Genomic DNA, 19,718 nt, shown 5'->3' with positions numbered 1-19,718 from the left:
CTAAAGTCCTCAGAGACCCGTCTCTGCCATCTGTTGTTTTGGTGAATTTTGCTCACGCTATGTGCTTTCTTCTTGTGCTGAGTTATTTTTCTACTGTGAGTTGCTCATTTTCCTGGACACTTTTTTTTGGTGGGAATTCTCTGAATTCTAACAAAGGCAGGTTCCTCCGGAGAGAATTGGCATTTGCGAATTGGGATCACTCTAAATTAAATTCTCAGCTTAAAAGTTTTATGAATTCTGAGCAGATCCCCTTGATAACTGGCTCACAGTTCAGTTCTTGGAAGCAGTTTTCCCCTCCCTCTGATCACAACAGTGGTTTCGGGCAGTGGATTTTCTTTGCAGTCCTCGGGGGTCTCCTTCAGCGCAGAGCATGTGTGTTATTTCCAGTTCACCCTTAATTTCCCTGCACCAGGAAGGCAGTCGGCTCTTCCACTAGACTCTTGAACTTGGGCAGGTGAGAGCCCTGCCTCCAGTTCACCACCTGGCCCTGGAGACTCAGAAAACCAAAACTCGGGTTCACTTGGTGTGAGAAAGTATCTCCCCACCCCCCACCCCTGCCCCCGCCCCCATTTTGACCCCATCAAGCCATTTGCTCTCTGAATATCTGAATTACTCAGTTCCTGGCCTGAAGATTCCTTACTCTCCTGCTAGTTCATTAATACCTTCAAAGTGTTTTTAATGTCTCACTCAATATTGTTAGTCGTTTTCAGTGGGAAGGTCAGCCCAGGTACCTAGCCCCCCTGCCTTATCCAAAATATAATTCTTCTGTGTGGTCTGTCTCTTCCATTTGACTAAGACTTTCTGAACTTAGAAGCCTCTTTTACTTGTTTTTTTTTTTTCAAAGCAGCTTTGTGACCCCATGGACTATATAAAGCAGTTTTAGGTTCACTGAAAAATTGAATGGGAAGTACAGAGATTTTCCATGTACCCAGCATCCAGACATGCATATAGCCGCCTCTGTCATCAGCATCCTCCGCCACAGTGGTGAATTTGCTGCAATGAATGAACCTGCTGACACGTCCTTCGTAATCACCAAAGTCTATAGTTTACAATACAGTTCACTCATGGTCGTTGTACATTCCTTGTTGTCGCAAAGTCGTGTCCAACTCTGTGACCCCTTGGACTGTAGCCCCCCAGGCTCCTCTGTTAATGGAATCAGTTCAGTTCAGTGGCTCAGTCGTGTTTGACTCTTTGTGACCCCATGGACTGCAGCTCGCTTCCCTGTCCATCAATAACTCCCGGAGCCTACTCAAGCTCATGTCCATCAAGTCGGTGATGTCATCCAACCATCTCATCCTCTGTCACCCACTTCTCCTCCTGCCCCCAATCCCTCCCAGCATCAGAGTCTTTTCCAATGAGTCAACTCTTCGCATGAGGTGGCCAAAGTACTGGAGTTTCAGCTTTAGCATCATTCCTTCCAAAGAAATCCCAGGGCTGATCTCCTTCAGAATGGACTGGTTGGATCTCCTTGCAGTCCAAGGGACTCTCAAGAGTCTTCTCCAACACCACAGTTCAAAAGCATCAATTCTTTGGCTCTCAGTCTTCTTTATGGTCCATGGAATAGCTCTATAATTTTACCTTTTCCAGATTCCATATTGTTGAAATCATATAGTATGTAGTCCGAATTTTCAGACTTAGGTCCATTTTTTTAGTTGAATTGTTTGGTTTTTTATTGTTGAGTTTTAAGAGTATATTTGTACATTTTAGATAACTGTCTTTTATGAGATACGTCCTTGGCAAATATTTTCTCCTAGTCCGTGGCTTATCTTCTCGTTCTCTTGACAATGTCTTTTGTAGAGCGGAAGTTTTTAATTTTAATGAAGCCCAACTTATCAATTATTTCTTTCATGGTTTGTGTCTTTGGTGTTATGTCTAAAGAGCCTTTGCCATACTCAAAGTCACCCAGGTTTTCTCCTCTGTGATCTTCTAGGAGTTTTATAGTTTTGTATTTGACATTTCAGTCTCTGATCCGTTCATCCTTCACTTTTCGACCCTTGTGCATTTTCCCATGATGATCCCTGGTGGTTAGGCTGAAGATGACTTGCTTGCAGTGTCCTTTTTTATATTTTCCAAGTTTTCTTTTTTGTTTTTTGTTTTTATATTTTCCAAATTTTCAACAGGGGATATATGTTATTTTCATACTCGGGGAGAGAAAAAATATATTCTTTTAAAAAGACGTCCCAGCTGTAGGTCTTTCAACCCAAAGTTCTCAGTGTTGACAGCCTACTTTCTTTCCTCTTCATCATAGGGCCACCTGAGTGAAGGGTATGGGCAGCTTTGCAGCATCTACCTCAAACTGCTGAGAACGAAGATGGAGTACCACACCAAAGTGAGTCTTTTCAGCAATTCTGCCGGCCCTGCCAGCCACCCCTCAGAGACCACCCCGCCCCCACCCGGGCTGTCCCTTCTCCTCACACCTGGCTGGGCTTTTTTGGTTTGTTTTTTGGCCATGCTGGGCCTTGGTTGCAGCATCAGCTTCTCTCTTTGAGGCACAAGGACTTCTCTTGTGGAGGACAGGCTCCACAACGCGTGGGCGTCGTTGCCACAAGACATTTGGGAGATTAGTTCCCCGACCAGGAATCGAACCTGTGTCCTCTGCATTGGAAGGCAGATTCTCAGCCAGTGGACCACCAGGGAAGTCCCCCCTGGCCACGCTTAATTGTCAGGTTTTCCAGGTAATAGGACAGCCTGGCTTCTCAGGGAATGTTCACACCGTATCCCAGCTGTGTGCGAGGAAACATTTTATAGAGTGACCACAGTCAGTGGGATGTGACTGGAATGTGGCCTGGGATTTTGGCCCAGATCCCCTGCACCTTTTGTTCCCCATTTTGCAAAGAGAGAATCCTGATTCACAGAGTGTGTTCATTCGCTAAGTCACGTCCAACTCTTTGTGACTCTGTGGACTAGCCCGCCAGGCTCCTCGCTCCATGGCGATTCTCCAGGCAAGAATACTGGAGTGGGTTGTCATTTCCTACTCCAGGGGATCTTCCCAACCCAGGGGTCAAACCCACGTCTCTTGTGTCCCCTGCACTGGCAGGTGGATTCTTTACCACTAGCGCCATCTGGGAAGCCTGATCCACCAGGTGGCCTTATGAAAATATTTCAGAAGCACTGACTTGACTGGTAATAGAAATAACTCCTTCCATTCATACAGTATGTGTCCACACAGGACCTTCTGCTCAAGATATGACTTTAGTTATTATTTCTTACATACCTAATGCATATAAAAGTATGTGCCAAGTGGCATATAAGGATAAGGAGAAAGGGTCTGCTCTTTAGGAGTTGACAGATCCATTGGGGAGAGAAGCTTGCACACTTGCAGTAGCTGTATAATAGTGCCAGGTGTGTGCCTGCAGAAAAGTGCCAGGGATGTTTCGAAAAGATGGGGGGGGGGGTGGGGCTTGATGTGGTCCCTGAAGGGTGGGCATGGTGGCAATAGAAGGTAAGGAAGAATGGCCCGCCAGGTGGGAGGGGAAGCGGCCTGAATTAGGGAGCTGGCAGTGGAAATAGAGAAAGGAAGAAACCTAAGAAGAAATACCATAACTTGGTGTATTTATCTCCAGTATCTTTTATATACTCAAGGGGTATCTTTGATTCATGCAAACCATCCTTAGTTGATTCAACCTTTTTTGAATATCATTTAATCTTCACAACAGCCCTATAAACATGTATGATCATATCCTAGGAAAGTGAAACTCAGATGGTGGCTGGGTCCCTTAAGGGCCTGAGTCAGAAAGCTCCTCGGTGCTGAGGTGGGATTCTAACCTCAGCCAGGTCAGTGTGGAAGCTCATGGTATATCACTGAGGGTCTACCCTAGGCTAGGGCGAGGTGAGGTTCTGGAGAGAAAAAGAGGGATAGACTTTGCTGCTGCCTTTGGGGGTCACAGTCTGGTTTGGAGGGAAGAAGGAGGGCCCACAGAAGTGAGTCAGGGGGTGTCTTGCCCAGGTTCAGGCAACCAGGTGGGCTTCTAGGAGGTGGTGACACTTGAGCTCAGCCTTAGGGCATTACAATTACCTGTGCTGGATACACATCACCCCAGAGCTTAATGACTTAAAACAACAGCAGTCTTTTGTTGTCTCTGACATTCTGTTGGTCTGGGGTTCCACAAGGGCTTGGCCAGCAGTTCTGGCTGGGAGTTTCCTATGCGGTTGCAGTCAGATGCCAGCTGGAGCTGAAACGGTGGGGGGCTGGCCTGGCATCTCTTCACGAAGTCTCAGCACTAGTCAGGGCTTCCTTGCAGCCTGGTGAGTTGGCCAAGAGAACAGGTAGAGTGCATGGCATTTAGATGACCCAGCCTCTGAAGTCACAGGGTGTCCCTCCCACCATCCTATGTTGGTGGAGGCCGTCACAGACGTTCCTAGAGTCACAGGGAGGGGACTGTCATCACTCCAGGTGGAATATCAGGGTCACATCATAAAGAGAGGGTGTTGACTGGGATATGTCACTTCAACCACAGTTCGCCCTCTGGTCCCACCGTTCCCATCTCTCTCTGCCTGCTGTGGAGTACTTTTTCCCCCTTCTCCAGACCCCAGGCTGCCACTTAGCAGGTAGAGAGGAAGGGGCAGTGAGGAAGGGCAGGATGGGTGTTCCTGGCAGTGGATTAGCTGAAGACGTAAGGGCAGGAGGCCCAGGACACTGGCGTCCACGTGGCACTATCGTGAGACCCACGTTAGTGCGAGAAGCAGGCAGGGTGGAGAGCGACAGGTGCCTGGGCTGGTGTGTGAGGTCATCCATTCAGTGTGGAGGATGACTTGGGAAGAGCTGGGCTGTTGGTGTGAAAGATGGGGAGAGCCAGGTTTATACAGTTATCTCTGGGACAGACAAGGGTCAGGGACTTCCTGAAGATTGGCAGGAAAGGGAAGAGAGGCGGGGACAACAACTGGAGGAAGATGTAGGGCCATGGGAAAGACCTGGAGCACGGGACGCGGGCAGGAGCCTAAAAGGCAGATGGAGTCGTGGGCGCTCGGCACTGTGGGTTCCTGGAGGACCAAGAGCGGGAGTGCTTGTCTCCCTTGTCCCGTGTGTGGCCCAGCATCTAGCTCAGAACAGGGGCTCAAGCAGGATTTGTTGGGGTGTGCATGAGAAAGAACCAGAAACTGCTGCTGCTGCTGCTAAGTCGCTTCCGTCGTGTCCGACTCTGTGCGACCCCCTAGACGGAAGCCCAACCAGGCTCCCCCGTCCCTGGGACTCTCCAGGCAAGGACACTGGTGTGGGTTGCCATTTCCTTCTCCAAGGCATGAAAGTGAAAAGTGAAAGTGAAGTCGCTCAGTCGTGTCCGAATCTTAGCGACCCCATGGACTGCAGCCTACCAGGCTCCTCCGTCCATGGGATTTTCCAGGCAAGAGTACTGGAGTGGGGTGCCATTGCCTTCTCCAACCAGAAACTAGATTGGTTCAAATAGCACACAGGGAGGGGCTGATCCTGAGTCAGGAAGGAGGTGGCGACTCCTCTTTGAAGCTGGAGGAAGGGCAGGGCAGGTGGGTACCTTTGAAGCAGGGAAGGGAGTGGGAAGCAGGATGCCGAGTTTTGATATAAGAAAGCGAGCACGTGACATGGTGAGGTGCCGAGGGTGATGGCATGGGATCTGGGTATCAGGTGCAGAGTCGGGCAGTCATTGATGGAAAGGGGAACCAGTGGGCCAGTAGCAAGGACTGTTGGTTGCTCAGTCGTGTCTGACTCTTTGCCACCCCATGGACTGTAGCCCACCAGGCTTCTCTGTCCTTGGAATTCTTCAGGCAAGACTACTGGAGTGGGTTGCCATTTCTTCCTCCAGGGGATCTTTCTGATGCAGGGATTGAACCCGGGTGTCCTGCATTACAGGCTGATTTTTTACCATCTGAGCCATCAGGGAAGCCTCAGCAAGGGCTGTTAAGCGGCAGTGGGGCTAGAGAGCAGGCTTCCCCGCTGGCTCAGTGGTAAGGAATCCCCCTGCAGTGCAGGAGCCTCAGGAGACATGGGTTTGACCCCTGGGTAGGGAAGATCCCCTGGAGGAGGAGCACGGCAACCCACTCCAGTGTTCTTGCCTGGAGAATCCCATGGGCAGAGGAGCCTGGCAGGCTGTAGTCCATAGGGTCGCAAAGACTCATACACGACTGAAGTGACTTAGCAGGCACTCACGCAGAGCTATAGAGCACAGTTACATAGTGATGAGTTGTGAGTCATTCTCCAGGGAGATGGGTAGCTGGTCTGAGACACAGAGCATGCGACAACGATCCAGACTCACTGGGCTTCACGGCAGTGTGGTGTGAGGACAGGCAGGAAGAAAGACGAGGGCGAGGTGCCATACATAATGTCCAGACCCAGTGAGGAAGTGAACACAGCCAGAAGGGGGCGATAAAGGAACCGGCTTGGGGACTTCCCTTTGATCCAGTGGTTAATACCCCGCGCTTCCAATGCAGGGAACGTGGGTTCGATCCCTGGTCAGGGAACCACATGCTGCATGGTGCGGCCAAAAAATAAAATCGATTAAAAAAGAAAAAAGCAACCGGCCTGAGTCTCTGAGGCAGAGGAGCCGGGGTGGTGGGCCTCAGGACAGGAGGGTGTTACAGCCAGAGACGGAAGTGCCCAAGTGGAGGATTTCTGTCTTCAGAGCCTGAAGAACTCACCCTGGAATTTAGAGCCCTCTTGTAGACTGGCCACCATCTCTCTGTGCTCCTCTCCACCTGCCGGCTGCCCTGTGTTCCCTCCGCTCCGGACAGACCACACTGAGAAAGACAGGAGACTATAGATACTCAACAACTGATAATCCCAGATAACCTCCCCTGACTGCGGGGGTGCTTTCTGTAATCTTCTCCAACCTTCAAGTTTCTTTTACTAATTCTGTTTTGCTGAAGTTAATGTGAGAATCGGTTTGCCTGGCCCTGAACTCACAATAGAAGCTTCCAGAAGTGGTCAGAGGACAGTGGGACGCCTGGATAGGGTTCAGAATGTACTGGGGATAAGCAGGGGCTACACTGCCTGCCTGGTGGGGGTGTCAGGTTGAGGACCGCCAGCAGTCACGCCCTGGGTGTCCTTGCCCCAGGGAGACGATGTCCGTGGTACAGGCTGTGGGGGTGGGGCCCTCCTTGGGGTCCCAGGGGTGGGATGGAACCTTCCCTCTAATGACGGGTGGGGGGTGTTCTTTGCTGTGAGCCAGCCGATCACGGGACCTGTGTGTGTGTGTATGTGTGTGTGTGTGTGTGTGTGTGGTTGTGAGCGTGGCCACACTCCCCAGGGAGCATGCAGGCACCCACACCAAGCAGAATCCAGCCTGTTGCTGCCGGAGCTCAGTGGGCCTTGGTGTGCGTGATGTCCGCTGTAGAGCTCGCTCTCAGGGTGCCCTGTGCTGACTTCCTCTGCCTCCCTCCCAGAACCCCAGGTTCCCAGGCAACCTTCACATGAGTGACCGGCAGCTAGAGGAGGCTGGAGAGAGTGACGTCAACAACTTGTAAGTGGCCCACCTCACGCCCTGGACAGAGGGGTTCGGGAGCTTGTGTAGGTCTCCTCACTTCCGGTTAGGGTCACAGAGGGCCTGAAGGCAGGGCCGGTAGCCGAGGTGGGGACAGAGCCGCTAAGTGACTTGACCTAGGGGCCACTTACTGCTGGTGCCTCGCCCAGAACCCTTCCAGGGTGTTTCCTGCTCCAGGCCTCCCTTCTCTGTGCCCCTCTGCCCTCCCAACACAGCGTGGAACCTGCCCGCTTTCTCTACCGCTGTCACTGTTGAATTCGCCCTGCTTGATCTCCCAACAGCCTTAATATCCACTTAGGTGGGGGCTGAGACTCAGAGCTGGTATGTGTGTTCATGCGTGCACACCTGTGCACACATGCTTTGGCGGCAGCACAGGTACACTGGCCTTTGGGCCGTGGAGTATAAGCTCTCTTTCCTCTTGGGTCCAGTTTCCAGCTGACAGTGGAGATGTTCGACTACCTGGAGTGTGAACTTAACCTCTTCCAAACTGGTGAGTCTCTCCCTCCCGTCTGGCCCAGGCTTTCCTGGCCATCACCTGACCCCCAGACTGGTTCCCTCCTGGGAACAGCCAGCCCAGCCCCCCATCTCCAAACAAGTTGTGCAGCACAGGCCAGGAGGATGGAGCTGCCCCACCGCGTCTGTGCCCTCGGCCCTGGTACAGGGAGAGGTTGAAGCCCAAGAGCATTCTCAGAGTCACGTGACCAGAAGGGCTGCAGTTCCCCACCACATTGGCCTCCCTGCTAAGCCCAGGCCTCCGAGAGTCCAAAGACACTTCCAGCCTCTCTGACAGTCCCTGGACTGTGGCCCCAGCACTGGCTGGTCCTTTAGCCCAGACCTGTCTGCCGCTCAGCTGGGCTGGCCCTCTTTCTGCCCCAGCATTCCATGATACTTGGCTCTGTTTCCGTATGCCTTGATCCCTTGGGTTATTAGCAATGTATGTTGAGCTCCTCCTCAAAAATCAGGAACTAGGCCCTGCTCACCTCTGTTCTAGCCCTGTGCCTGTCACTGCAAGTGCTCAACAACCAAGTTCAGGAACACTTGCTTTCTAGATGAACAGCAGTGAAGAAACAGCAGGTGAACAGAGTTCATGAACTGGTGTCAACATCCATCTGAATGCTCTGGGGTGAATTAGCTAGAGTTTTCTAGAGAGAGCTACCCGAGTCTTTGCACACACTCCTCCATGGTTGAATGCTGGTGGTTTTCTCATCCTGGAGAGGGTGCTGATTTGGAATCAAGAGCCTCCTCTGCACGTCTCCCCACCCGCCTCCATCCTCATTCACCTCTTGGTGGTGGTGGTTTAGTCACTAAGTCATGTGACCCCACGGACTGTAGCCTGTCAGGCTCTTCTGTCCATGAGGATTGTCCAGGCAAGAATACTGGAGTGGGTTGCCATTGGCTTCTCCAGGGGATCTTCCTGACTCAGAGATCAAACCCACATCTCCTGCATTGGTAGGCGAGTTCTTTACCAGCCACCAGGGAAAAGCCCATTCACCTCTTATGAGCCCAGAAACTGAGAGAAATGGGATCGGAAGTCTATCCAGCTTCTAAGTTTTAGTCTATACCCTTGTAGATTTGGATCAGAACCTTCGGAAGAGGGTGCCCCAGGTTTTCAACTGTGGGAAACGTAGGCCAGTTACAAGGAATGTTGACTGGATGCACCTGCAATGATTCTCACAGTGTGGTCCCTGGACCAGCAGCATCCGCATCACCTGAGAACGTATTAGAAGCACACGTTCTCAAATCCCACCCCAGATCTTCTGAATGAGAATCTCAGGGGGTGGGACCCAGTCATCTGTTTTAACGAGCTCCGCAAGTCTGCACTGTCCAGTATGGTAGCCAATAGCCACCTGTGACTATTTAAATTAATTACAATTAAATAACATTAAAAGGTCAGGGCCTCCATTGCACTCATCATAGTGCAGGCACTCTGCAGGCACACGTGGCCAGCAGGGGTGGACAGCCCTTCCATCACCGCAGAATTCTCCTGGAGTGATCCCTCCAGGGGACACTGATACATGTTACAGTTTAAGAAGCACTGAGTTAGAAAATACAGTTTCCACCCTGGCTGCTTATTGGAATCACCTGGCGGGGGCACGCTTTTGACCCCCCACTAATGCCCCAGCCTTGCGGGCATGCATGGGTGCTCAGTCGTCTCCGACTCTTTGCGACCCCATGGACTGTAGCCCACCGGGCTCCTCTGTCCATGGGATTTCCCAGGCAAGAATACTAGAGCGGGTTGCCATTTCCTTCTCCAGAGGCATCTTCCCGACCCTGGAATCGAACTCAATCTCCTGCATTGGCAGGCAGATTCTTTATGGCTGAGCCACCCGGGAAGCCTCGCCCCCGCCTTAGCCTGGACCAATTAAAACAGAAGCAGGGATGAAGGAGCTGTAGGCAGACATGAGTCGTCTTTGCGTTTCCCTGGGTAATTCTAATCAGTCTCCAAGCCAACCCGAAGAACCGCTGCAAGTTGCTATGCCACTTATAGGACATTCTCATTTAATCCTTACAAGACCTCCTTATGAGACCCTTATGAGGAATGTGCCATTAGAACCATCTGCGTCTCACGGAAGAGCACCTGGAGGCACCGAGAGGTTGAGTAACTTTGCCCCGGGTCACACCACTCTAGATGTTACTGGATGCCAAGGGGCATTCCTGGAAAGCAGCAGACCGGCCAGGAGTAGCCTGGGATTCCCTGCCAGAGTGGAGCCTAGGGAAGCCAGGAGACTTGGGGATGGCCGCCTCACAGTGACAGCTGCTTCTAATTTGTGTCAAGAAGAAAAGCTGCCTTTTAATTAGAACTGTTTGGGATTTTTTTTTTTCTTTTCAGTTGCCAGACTTAAGCCCGTTAACAGGGATTAGTGTGGCCGGGGAAGGTCAAGCACAGTGGCTCCGGGCTTTCCTCCGGGCTGCCCCACGCACTGAGGGCCTGCGGGGGGAATTTCTCTCAGTGCTGGCCACGTGCGGAATCTCTGGAGGCGGTGGCAGCCACTGCGGGGAGATCAGTCTGCCCAGTGGTGTGCACTGACGGTCCACGGCCAGGCATCTAGTTGCTTGGTTTAGGGGCATCTGGAGCCTGGGAGAGTGGAGGGCAGGTCACCCACTCCCCCCAGGGACCTCCATCAGCCTTGATCCTGATGGTTCACCCTCTTCCTGGCTCCTTGCCCAGTGTTATCGAAGCCTCTCTGGTTGTCCATCCGAGGGTTCTGCACATCGCCCCGTCTGGTGTTCCAAGAACACTGGGACAAACCACCAGGAATCCCGGGCTGAATTATCTGCTCCTTTGTGTTCTGATCGTTTGATATTTTCCCCACATGGTTTCTATTGCCACACCCAGACTGGGTGTTTCTTAGGGTCAAGGTCACCATGAGACCGAGCTCATGCCTGAGACAGAGGGCTGGGTGGGGCTGTGTGAACAGCCCCTTCCCATCCTGAAAGTCTGAGTCCCCTTAAAACTGAGAGCTTCTCTTGAACAAGAATTCACCTCCCACATTAGATCAGAAATCTGCCAGGTAATGTGTTTTTTCTGCCAATGGGGGGCAGGGAGTGTAAAGCTCCTCAGACTGGAAGGAGGCATTTGGGGTGCTCCCCCACAAATCCCTTCTTTCCTGGGCTCCCACTGGGCTGTACACGGCATAGAACCAGTTCATTTCACTGGTTTGTGACACAGGGAGCCAGTTGACTGCCGGGGACACAGGCTCCTACTCTATTCGCTGGCCACGGGGGCTCTGGCTTTTAACTCAACATCTCTTAAGCAAAACCACTTCTGGCTTTGTGACTGCCTTCAAGTTGCTTACCTCCAATTTCCTCTCCTGAATAACAGGGATGCTTTTAGCTACCCCGTAGGAGTGTTGAATGGAGGAGGAAATAGCCACCCACTCCAGTATTCTTGCCTGGGCAATCCCATGGACCCAGGAGCCTCCATGGGGTCACGAAGAGTCGGACACGCCTGAGCACAGCACAGAGCAGAGGAGTGCTGAAGGGTTAAACATATTAACACGAGACCATGGTTGCACAGAACAGGTCCTCTGGTGCTGGACGCTTGTCCTCTGCCCTCTGAGAAGGTGCCTCTCATTCCCCAGCTCTGCTCACATCTCCCCTCCCTGTCCCCTAGTATTCAACTCCCTGGACATGTCCCGCTCCGTGTCGGTGACCACAGCCGGGCAGTGCCGCCTCGCCCCGCTCATCCAGGTCATCTTGGATTGCAGCCACCTCTATGATTATGCTGTCAAGCTTCTCTTCAAGCTCCACTCCTGTGAGTACTCTGGACTTGATCTCTGGAAGCTTCTGGCCGCAAGGCCGTCCCTGGAGAGAGGCAGCTCCCCCTGCCCCGGTGCCCTTGGCTTTCTGCTCCTATTTCAGAAGGCCCGCGGAGCTCCCAGCTGTGTTGATAATAAAAGATCGGGACCAAGCCTTGCTGTGTGCAGGGACGCACCCAGCCTGCCCTAGCAGTGACCCAGGATGTCCCTGCCCTCCCCCTCCAGGCTACCACGTTGTTCGTGAACCGATAGTGATACGTTATTATTCACCGAAGTCCATGCGTTATGCACATTTCCAGTTTATGCCTAATGACCTTTTTCTGTCCCAAGATCCCACCCGGGTCACGGTGTTACATTCCGTCATCAGGTATCCCTAGGCTCCTCTCAGCTCTGACGGTCTCCTTGGACTTGCCTTGTTTTTGATGACCTCGACAGTTGTTTTTATTACGTTTTTCTCCACTTTATTTTTGGGTGCCCTGGGTCTTCGTTGTTCCACAGGGGCTTTCTCTAGTTTTGGCGAGTGGGGGGCTTCTCAGTGGGGTGGCTTCTCTTGTTGCAGAGCATAGCTCTAGGCCCAAGGGCGCAGTAGTCGTGGCTCACGGACTTAGTTGCTCCACAGCCTACGAAATCCTCCCAGACCAGGGATCGAATCTGTGTCTGTCCCTTGCGTTGGCGTGTGCATTCTTAACCACTGACCACCAGGGAAGTCTTTAAGGAGTCCTGGTCGGATACCTCGTAGGATGCCCCTTTGAATTACTATACTTTATATGTGTACTCCCTGTTTATACCGAATGATAGTATCACATTCAAAAATTACTAAAATTGAAATTTAAGACACTGTAGCTGAACTGCACAGAACTGTACAATCTGGGAGGTGAATGGTCCCCACTCTGCCAGGGAGGAGGCCGGCCCTAAGAGGCTGCTTGTCCAGCATCATAGAGTCAGCAGTTACCGAACCAGTGCTAGACTGGATCCTGTGGGTCTCAATCCTGAGGTGTTTGGTCCCTGCAGTAGGCTCTCTGGGTCTCTCCCAGACTCAAGTCTGGACAAGGCCTCACCCAGGGCACCCAGTATACACGGCCCCTGGGAGAGAGCCCCCCTCCAGGCCCTGCTCTGGTCCACCCTGCTGCTGTGCTCAGGGGCACAACTTCCAGCCCTCTGTGCCCAGGGAACTCACACTCCAGGAGCAGATAGAAGGAGAGTTGGCTGATAAGCACCTCCAGAGTCCCTGCTGGCCCCAGCTGGGCCCAAGAGGTTACCAGTTCCCGGGCAGCTCTAGGTCAGGAATGCCTTCCCCTGGGCTGACCACTGGCCCCAGGGAGGATGGTCCCCTCCCCTCCCCTGCCCTCTGCCCCTCTTCTTCCCTCTCACTCTTTGCCAATTCCTTCCAGGTCTCCCAGCCGACACCCTGCAAGGCCACCGGGACCGCTTCCTGGAGCAGTTCACAAAGTAAGCGGCTTGAGTGACAGAAAAGCAGTGAGTCTAAAAGTGCTGTAAATGCAACCCATCCTTGCAGGAGCACTTGCTTTGATTTTTTTTTTATATTTTATTTTTGGCCACACCATGCGGCAGCCACGTGGGATTTAGTTTCCCAACCAGGGATCGAACCTGCACCCCCTGCCTTAGAAACGTGGAGTCTTAACTGCTAGACCACCAGGGAAATTCCAGGAGCACTTGCTTTTAAATCATCGAGGGACAAGGGTACCTGCTTTATTGCTTTAAAGGCGAAGGAAAAGAAGGTGTGGGCAAAACTGCCAATGACTGGGGAAGCCATCAGTTCTCTAATAAATCTCATAGAGGAGGGTGATTCCATTTATTCATTCATTGCCTCCCTTATGCCCAGGACTTCATCCTCTTCTCCTTTTCTTTACCTAAATTCTCCTGGTCTCATGCCATGTACATGCTGACAGCTCCAAGAGATGTATCTCCAACCAGACCTCACCTCTGAATCCCAGGCTCACATCCCCAGTGGTCTGTTTGACATCTCTACACCAAATTGGGGCTTCCCTAATAGCTCAATTGGTAAAGAATCTGCCTGCAATGCTGGAGACCTTGGTTCTATTCCTAGGTCGGGAAGATCTGCTGGAGAAGGGAAAGGCTACCCACTCCAGTATCCTGGCCTGGAGAATTCCATGGACTGTATAGTCCATGGGGTCCCAAAGAGTTGGACACGACTGAGTGACTTTCACTTTTCACACCAAATTTACATCAAACTGAACTCTAGGCTTTCTTCCCAAAACATTTTCTTCCCGATCTTTTTTATCGCAGTAAATACTGCCCACCGTCCGCTTAGGAGAGAGATCTGAAACTCACCATTCTCCTCATTGCCCATGTTTAATCCATTAGCGAGTTCAGATGATACTTGGTTTATCTACAAACAGATCTTGGCTCTCGTTCTGCCTCCCACCTCCTCTGATTCTTTTGCTGTCTACCAGGACCCTCCAGCATGGGCTCAGTGCTCTGCTCCTGTCCCCTGCAATCCCATCCCCACCCAGCAGTTAGAATGACCTTGTAAAAATGTAACCCCCTTGCTCCCAACCTTTCAGTGGCTTCTGAGAACAAATCCAAGCCCCTCTGCATGGTCTGCAAGGTCCTTGCACGGTCTGGCCTCTGCCCGTCCTTGCTGACCCCTTGTCCAGCGCTCACAGTGTTTCAGGCGCACCTTGTGGGGTCCTCTTCCAGTTCTTGAAACGTACCCACAGCTCGGAGGCTTAGCACTTGCTATTCCCCCTCCTCATGATGCTCTTCTTCCAGCCTGGCCAGCTCCATCCAGGTCATCTTCAGTCACCTCCGCACAAAGGAAGTCTCTAGCCGCCTTATTTAAGTGGGGTCTTTCCCCTCATCTCCTATTCCATCCCACCTCCCCACCCACCCACCCTTGTATTCTCCATTATAGCAGCTTTCTAGTTCTAAGAATGACCTTATTTTTGTTCGACTGTCTCGCCTGTAATTGTATCTCTAGCACCTGAATTCATAATAGTTCCTTAAGACTGTAGTGTTCAGTCAGTGTTTGAATCAATTGAGGAACTAAGCCCGCTATCCAGTCTAGAAGAGGAAGAGCTTGTCTGACGGGGGCAAATGATTCTGCTGTGTTTGGGGAAGAAAATTGGTGATGAGATGACAAGTCCACTTCATCTTTCAATTAAGCTTGCCCAAGAAGAGGGGCCGGAATGGAGGAGAGACGGGAAGGAGGGAGCCAGGAAGGACACTAGCGTGATTGTTTTCCTTGTTAATTTCTTCATCCTTGACTGCAGGAAAAGCATCTCCCCCAGAACCCAAGCCCAGGCTTCTCTTGCTGGTTGCTGAGTAGCAATCAGAGGGCAAGTTCAGAGTTGTGCAAACCACCCAGTTCCTTATTCTGTTTGAAAAGCCTTGTATGTTTATGCTATAAAAAATGACTTATTAAATCCTAGGAGACAGGCCCTGGGGCTGACTTCCTGGAATGTTAAATTCCAGTAGCTTAGGAAAGCAAGAGCCTATTACTGTTGGCTCCAGCCCAGAAAGCGGGGGGCGTGTGGTCAGGTGATTCAGTTTCCCTTCATTCTTCAAGCTAATGAAAGCATCACCTTCTCTCTCGCAGACACAGCGGCTGAGGCCTCAGTGTCCCCAAATTCGGGGAAAGCAGCAGTGAGGTCACAGGGACAGTCCTAACCTTGGGGTCTGATGGGCTGTCCTGAGACCCCAGGGGTTTCGTTTTTTGGGCTGAGCAGGAGAAAATTCCGTGCTGCAGAGCGAGGGCTATCACTAACCCGCTTTCATCTCAGAAAGAATGTCTGATGCTCTTGGCCTTCGATGCTTTGATACAAGATGGAGACTTGAGGATGAGAAAAAATTGGAGTTTCTTCATTCCCATATCCATCCAAGATTATTTGTTGTTGTTTTAGTCACTAAGTCGTGTCCGACTCTTGAGACCCCATGGACTGTAGCCTGCCAGTCTGCTCTGTCCATGGGATTCTTCCAGGAAAGAATACTGGAGTGGGTTGTCATTTCCTTCTCGGGGGAATCTTCCAGATCCAGGGATTGAACCTGCATCTCGTACATTGGCAAGTGGATTCTTTACCCCCGAGCCACCTGGGAAGGCTCCACATGGAGTCGCAAAGAGGCGGCCACGACTTAAAACTAAGCAACACCAACATTGCTCACCCCTAGATCAGTGAGGGCTGGCAATACATAATGTCTCCAGCAGCGTCATAATTGCACCATAGAGGCCGTCTCCTTGGCAGCCTGTGCCCGGAGCTGGGCAGGCAGTAGGAAAGTGGGGTGTCCCCTCCTCGGGGCTAGTGAAGGCCCCCAGCAGCCCTCCAACCTCTCTCCACCCCTAGGTTGAAAGATTTCTTCTACCGCTCCAGCAACCTGCAGTACTTCAAGCGGCTCATTCAGATCCCTCAACTGCCAGAGGTAAGCGTGCCAGGAACTGCCGAGCCCAGGGGGCCTGTCCTCGAGGCTGGCAGGCGGGCAGGGTTCAAGAAATGCGTCTTCCCTCTTCAGAACCCACCTAATTTCCTACGAGCCTCCGCCCTGTCAGAACACGTCAGCCCCGTGGTGGTGATCCCAGCCGAGGCGTCATCTCCCGACAGCGAGCCGGTCTTAGAGAAGGATGACCTCATGGGGATGGATGCCTCCCAGCAGGTGAGGACCTCGTGGGAGGAGCTCACTCAGCCCTTCCCAGTGCCCCCCGGGTGCAGGGAGGCGGGCGGAGGACCGTGGCCAGGCTCGGCCACCTTCTTATTTATTTATTCATTTGTTTGACTGCACTGGCTCTTTCTATTTTTTTTTTTTTACACTTTGTTTATATATGGCTGTGCTGGGTCTTCGTTGCTGTGCAAGCTTTTCTCTCGTTTCAAAGAGTGGGGGCTACTCTTCGTTGCGGTGCAGGGGCTTCTCTTGTTGCAGAGCACCGGCTCTAGGGCACACGGGCCCAGTAATTGCTGTTCTTGAGCTCTGGAACACAGGCCCAGTAGTTGCAGCACACGGGCTTAGTTGCTCCGAGGCATGTGGTATCAAACCTGTGTCTCCTGCGTTGGCAGGCAGATTCCGGACCTGGGATCGAACCTGTGTCTCCTGTGTTGGCAGGCCGATTCTTGACCACCGAGCCACCAGGGAAGCCCCTGCAGCAGGTCTTTGCTGTGTCACATGAGATCTTTTTAGTTTGGCATTGGGGGTCTTTGGTTGAGGCATGTGGAATCTGGTTCCCTGAGCAGGGATCAAACCTGGGCCCCCTTCACTGGGAACAGTCTTAGCTACTGGACCACCAGAGAAGTTGAGGCACATTCTAACCCAACCGCCGACCTAGACAGATCACGCTGCCCTGCCGTTCCTAGGAGGCACTGTACTTAGATTTGAACCAGATTAAGAAAGCATCTGTTCCCACGTGTGGCTGTTGAGACCCACACAGACCCCTCTGGGTCTCTAACTTTGTCTGCACTCCTTTCTGGTCACAGCAGAATTCATTCGACAGCAAGTTCGATGACATCTTTGGCAGCTCCTCCAGCAGCGATCCCTTCAATTTCAACAGTCAGAATGGCGTGAACAAGGATGAGAAGTGAGTCCAGGCTGTGGGGTTAAAGCAGATGGTGTGGGCCCTGTGTTAAGCCGAGCTTACTCGCCACACCCAACTGAAGAGGAATTCTCCGGCTTCATAGATAAACGTCTTGACCTTCGAGTTGTTTAGTTACTAAGTCGTGTCTGACTCTTTTGCGACCCCATAAACTGTAGCCTGCCAGGCTCCTCTGTCCATAGGATTCTCCAGATAAGAATACTGGAGTGGGTAGCCATTCCTTTCTCCAGGGAATCTTCCCAACCCAGGGATTGAACCCATTGGCAGGCCGATTCTTTACTGCTGAGCCACTTGGGAAGTCCTAACCTTTGAATACTGACCCCTTTCAAATCCTAGAGGAGTAGCCAATGAGGCTAGGATACCTGTGGGCCCGTGGGTAGTAGATTAGTATCTGGAGACACTGCGGGTCTTAGAGTTTAACTTACAGGATTTCAAAGAATTGTTCCCAAATGAACATCGGCTTTTAACCTCCTCCCCGGGTCTCCCAGCTCGCATTTCAAAGGAAAGAGAAGCACAGTGGAAGCAAACTTGCTCTCCTTCTCTTCCTAGGGATCAGTTAATTGATCAGCTGTTTGGAGAGACCAGAGAACTGAAAGCACAGCTGGAAAACATGAAGACTGAGGTATGAGTTGGGCTCAGATCCACCTCTGGGCTTCACCGGCACATGATAGCTTTCAATATTAAATTCTCTTCACATCCACTCTTGTTGAGCCACATCTTAATGGAGGGTTAATTAGTAGAAATGCCAAAGCCAGAGCACCAGGTTGTCATGTATTTCCAGTACACTTACCCTTGCGAGCAGCGTTTAAGCCACACTCCAAGGGCCCTGTGATACTTGGAGAGAATCATGACCACCAGCTGGCCGTGGTGATACCTGTTCTTGTCACGTGGTGATGAGAAGGTTTGGCTTGTAGCTTTGCCGGCTATTTGCAGTATCTGCTGCTGACTCATGGATGATCAGATCCTTTACCTGGGACCAGCAAGCATTCCAGAGAAGGCAATGGCAACCCACTCCAGTACTCTTGCCTGGAGAATCCCAGGGACGGCGGAGCCTGGTGGGCTGCCTTCTATGGGGTCGCACAGAGTCAGACACGACTGAAGCGACTTAGCAGCAGCAGCAAGCATTCTCCTCTTCCTCATTCTAGCTGGTCTGTCATTGCCCCCAGGCCCCTCTAACAGGACCGGAACTCCCCTGCCCTCACCCCCTGTTGGTGGGTGGATGGCTTGTAGTGACCTCTCTTTTCGAGGCCTTGGGAGTGAGCTCGTTGGGAAACCCAGGTGTTTATTTGGTTGGCACTAGAGATGTGGTAGGTGGGACCTTCTCGTCCCACCCCTCGCTCTCGCTCATCCCTGGGCCCTCCCCACAGAGCCAGCGGGCCGTGCTGCAGCTCAAGGGCCGCACCAGTGAGCTGGAGGCCGAGTTGGCCGAGCAGCAGCACCTGCGGCAGCAGGCGGCCGACGAGAGCGAGTTCCTCCGGGCCGAGCTGGACGAGCTCAAGAAGAAGCGCGAGGACACGGAGAAGGCTCAGCGGAGCCTGACGGAGATCGAGAGTGAGGAGCTGTCACTGGGGTGGGCATGAGGGTGGGGCCGGGGAGGGCGGCACCCCGCCAGCCCTGGAATGCAGGCTGAGGCTGGGCACCAGGGTCCCTGCCTGGCGTCTGTCCAGAGGGCCTGTCGTGAACGTCAGCATCAGCGGTTAGGAGGAGGGGTTGGAGTTCCCCATGAGGCCCTGCTGGGAACACAGAGATGGGGACACAAAAGAAAAACAGCTTATGAAAAATCGTGGCGTAGCAGCCAGTAACACTGATTTTAAAATGCCAAATTTGGAATGCTCAAGGGGCATGAATCAGTGGAGGGATTTGAATCAGGTGATTCTTTGTTAAAGCAGACGTGCCAGAGGACTTTAATTTTAAGTGAGACTTTTATGGGAGAAGGAGGTATAGATGCTTGTGGGAAAGCAAGATAGTCTTCTAGGGACTCTGGCTTATCAGAAGAGCAGAGGGTGCCCCGCCAGTGCAGACGCCTCACCTTGGTCCTTGACAATTCAGGGAAAGCCCAAGCCAACGAGCAGCGCTACAGCAAGCTGAAGGAGAAGTACAATGAGCTGGTGCAGAACCATGCCGCCCTGCTGCGGAAGGTAGGAGCCTCACCACCACCATCACCAGCACCCTGTCCCCCGTGCCCAGGGCCCCCTGCCCAGGGGAGATGTCGACCCAGGCTGGATGGCTTCTCCAGGGCCAGTGTCCCCACCATTTCTTGGAAACCAGAGCTCCCTGGCTGTCGTAGCTCAAGCTCCCCCTTAGGTACCAGCCCTACTTGTGATAGTCCCCATCTTGATCATTTTTGCAATACAAAGAGTCGAGCATCTGAAGGCAACAGCTTCCTCTGGGTGGGGAAGCGATGTCTGTGTTCATCTTTAGGGCACTCGCAGTCTGAGTGCCGTCCTTGGTTCT

The 19,718-nt window shown here is 52.2% G+C and overlaps 1 protein-coding gene across 4 annotated transcripts in view; it reads left to right on the top strand.

Annotated features, from left to right (window-relative positions):
- The window catches only part of HIP1 (huntingtin interacting protein 1), a 136,557-nt gene that overhangs the window by 95,188 nt on the left and 21,651 nt on the right, over window positions 1-19,718 (top strand). For 2 of the 4 annotated variants that reach the window (XM_019987705.2, XM_019987708.2), the window contains exons 5-15: window positions 2,249-2,329; window positions 7,351-7,427; window positions 7,877-7,938; window positions 11,563-11,703; window positions 13,099-13,156; window positions 16,030-16,105; window positions 16,196-16,336; window positions 17,152-17,249; window positions 17,814-17,886; window positions 18,632-18,815; window positions 19,314-19,402. In XM_019987705.2, the coding sequence (XP_019843264.2) occupies window positions 2,249-2,329; window positions 7,351-7,427; window positions 7,877-7,938; window positions 11,563-11,703; window positions 13,099-13,156; window positions 16,030-16,105; window positions 16,196-16,336; window positions 17,152-17,249; window positions 17,814-17,886; window positions 18,632-18,815; window positions 19,314-19,402 (1,080 nt within the window). Of the gene's footprint in view, window positions 1-2,248; window positions 2,330-7,350; window positions 7,428-7,876; window positions 7,939-11,562; window positions 11,704-13,098; window positions 13,157-16,029; window positions 16,106-16,195; window positions 16,337-17,148; window positions 17,250-17,813; window positions 17,887-18,631; window positions 18,816-19,313; window positions 19,403-19,718 lie in introns of all 4 variants that reach the window. The other 2 variants (XM_019987704.2, XM_019987706.2) reach the window with 1 other exon arrangement.

Source organism: Bos indicus, chromosome 25 (genome assembly GCF_029378745.1).
Source record: "Bos indicus isolate NIAB-ARS_2022 breed Sahiwal x Tharparkar chromosome 25, NIAB-ARS_B.indTharparkar_mat_pri_1.0, whole genome shotgun sequence".
Classification (NCBI taxonomy): domain Eukaryota; kingdom Metazoa; phylum Chordata; class Mammalia; order Artiodactyla; family Bovidae; genus Bos; species Bos indicus.
This window is presented reverse-complemented; position numbering and strand designations above follow the sequence as displayed.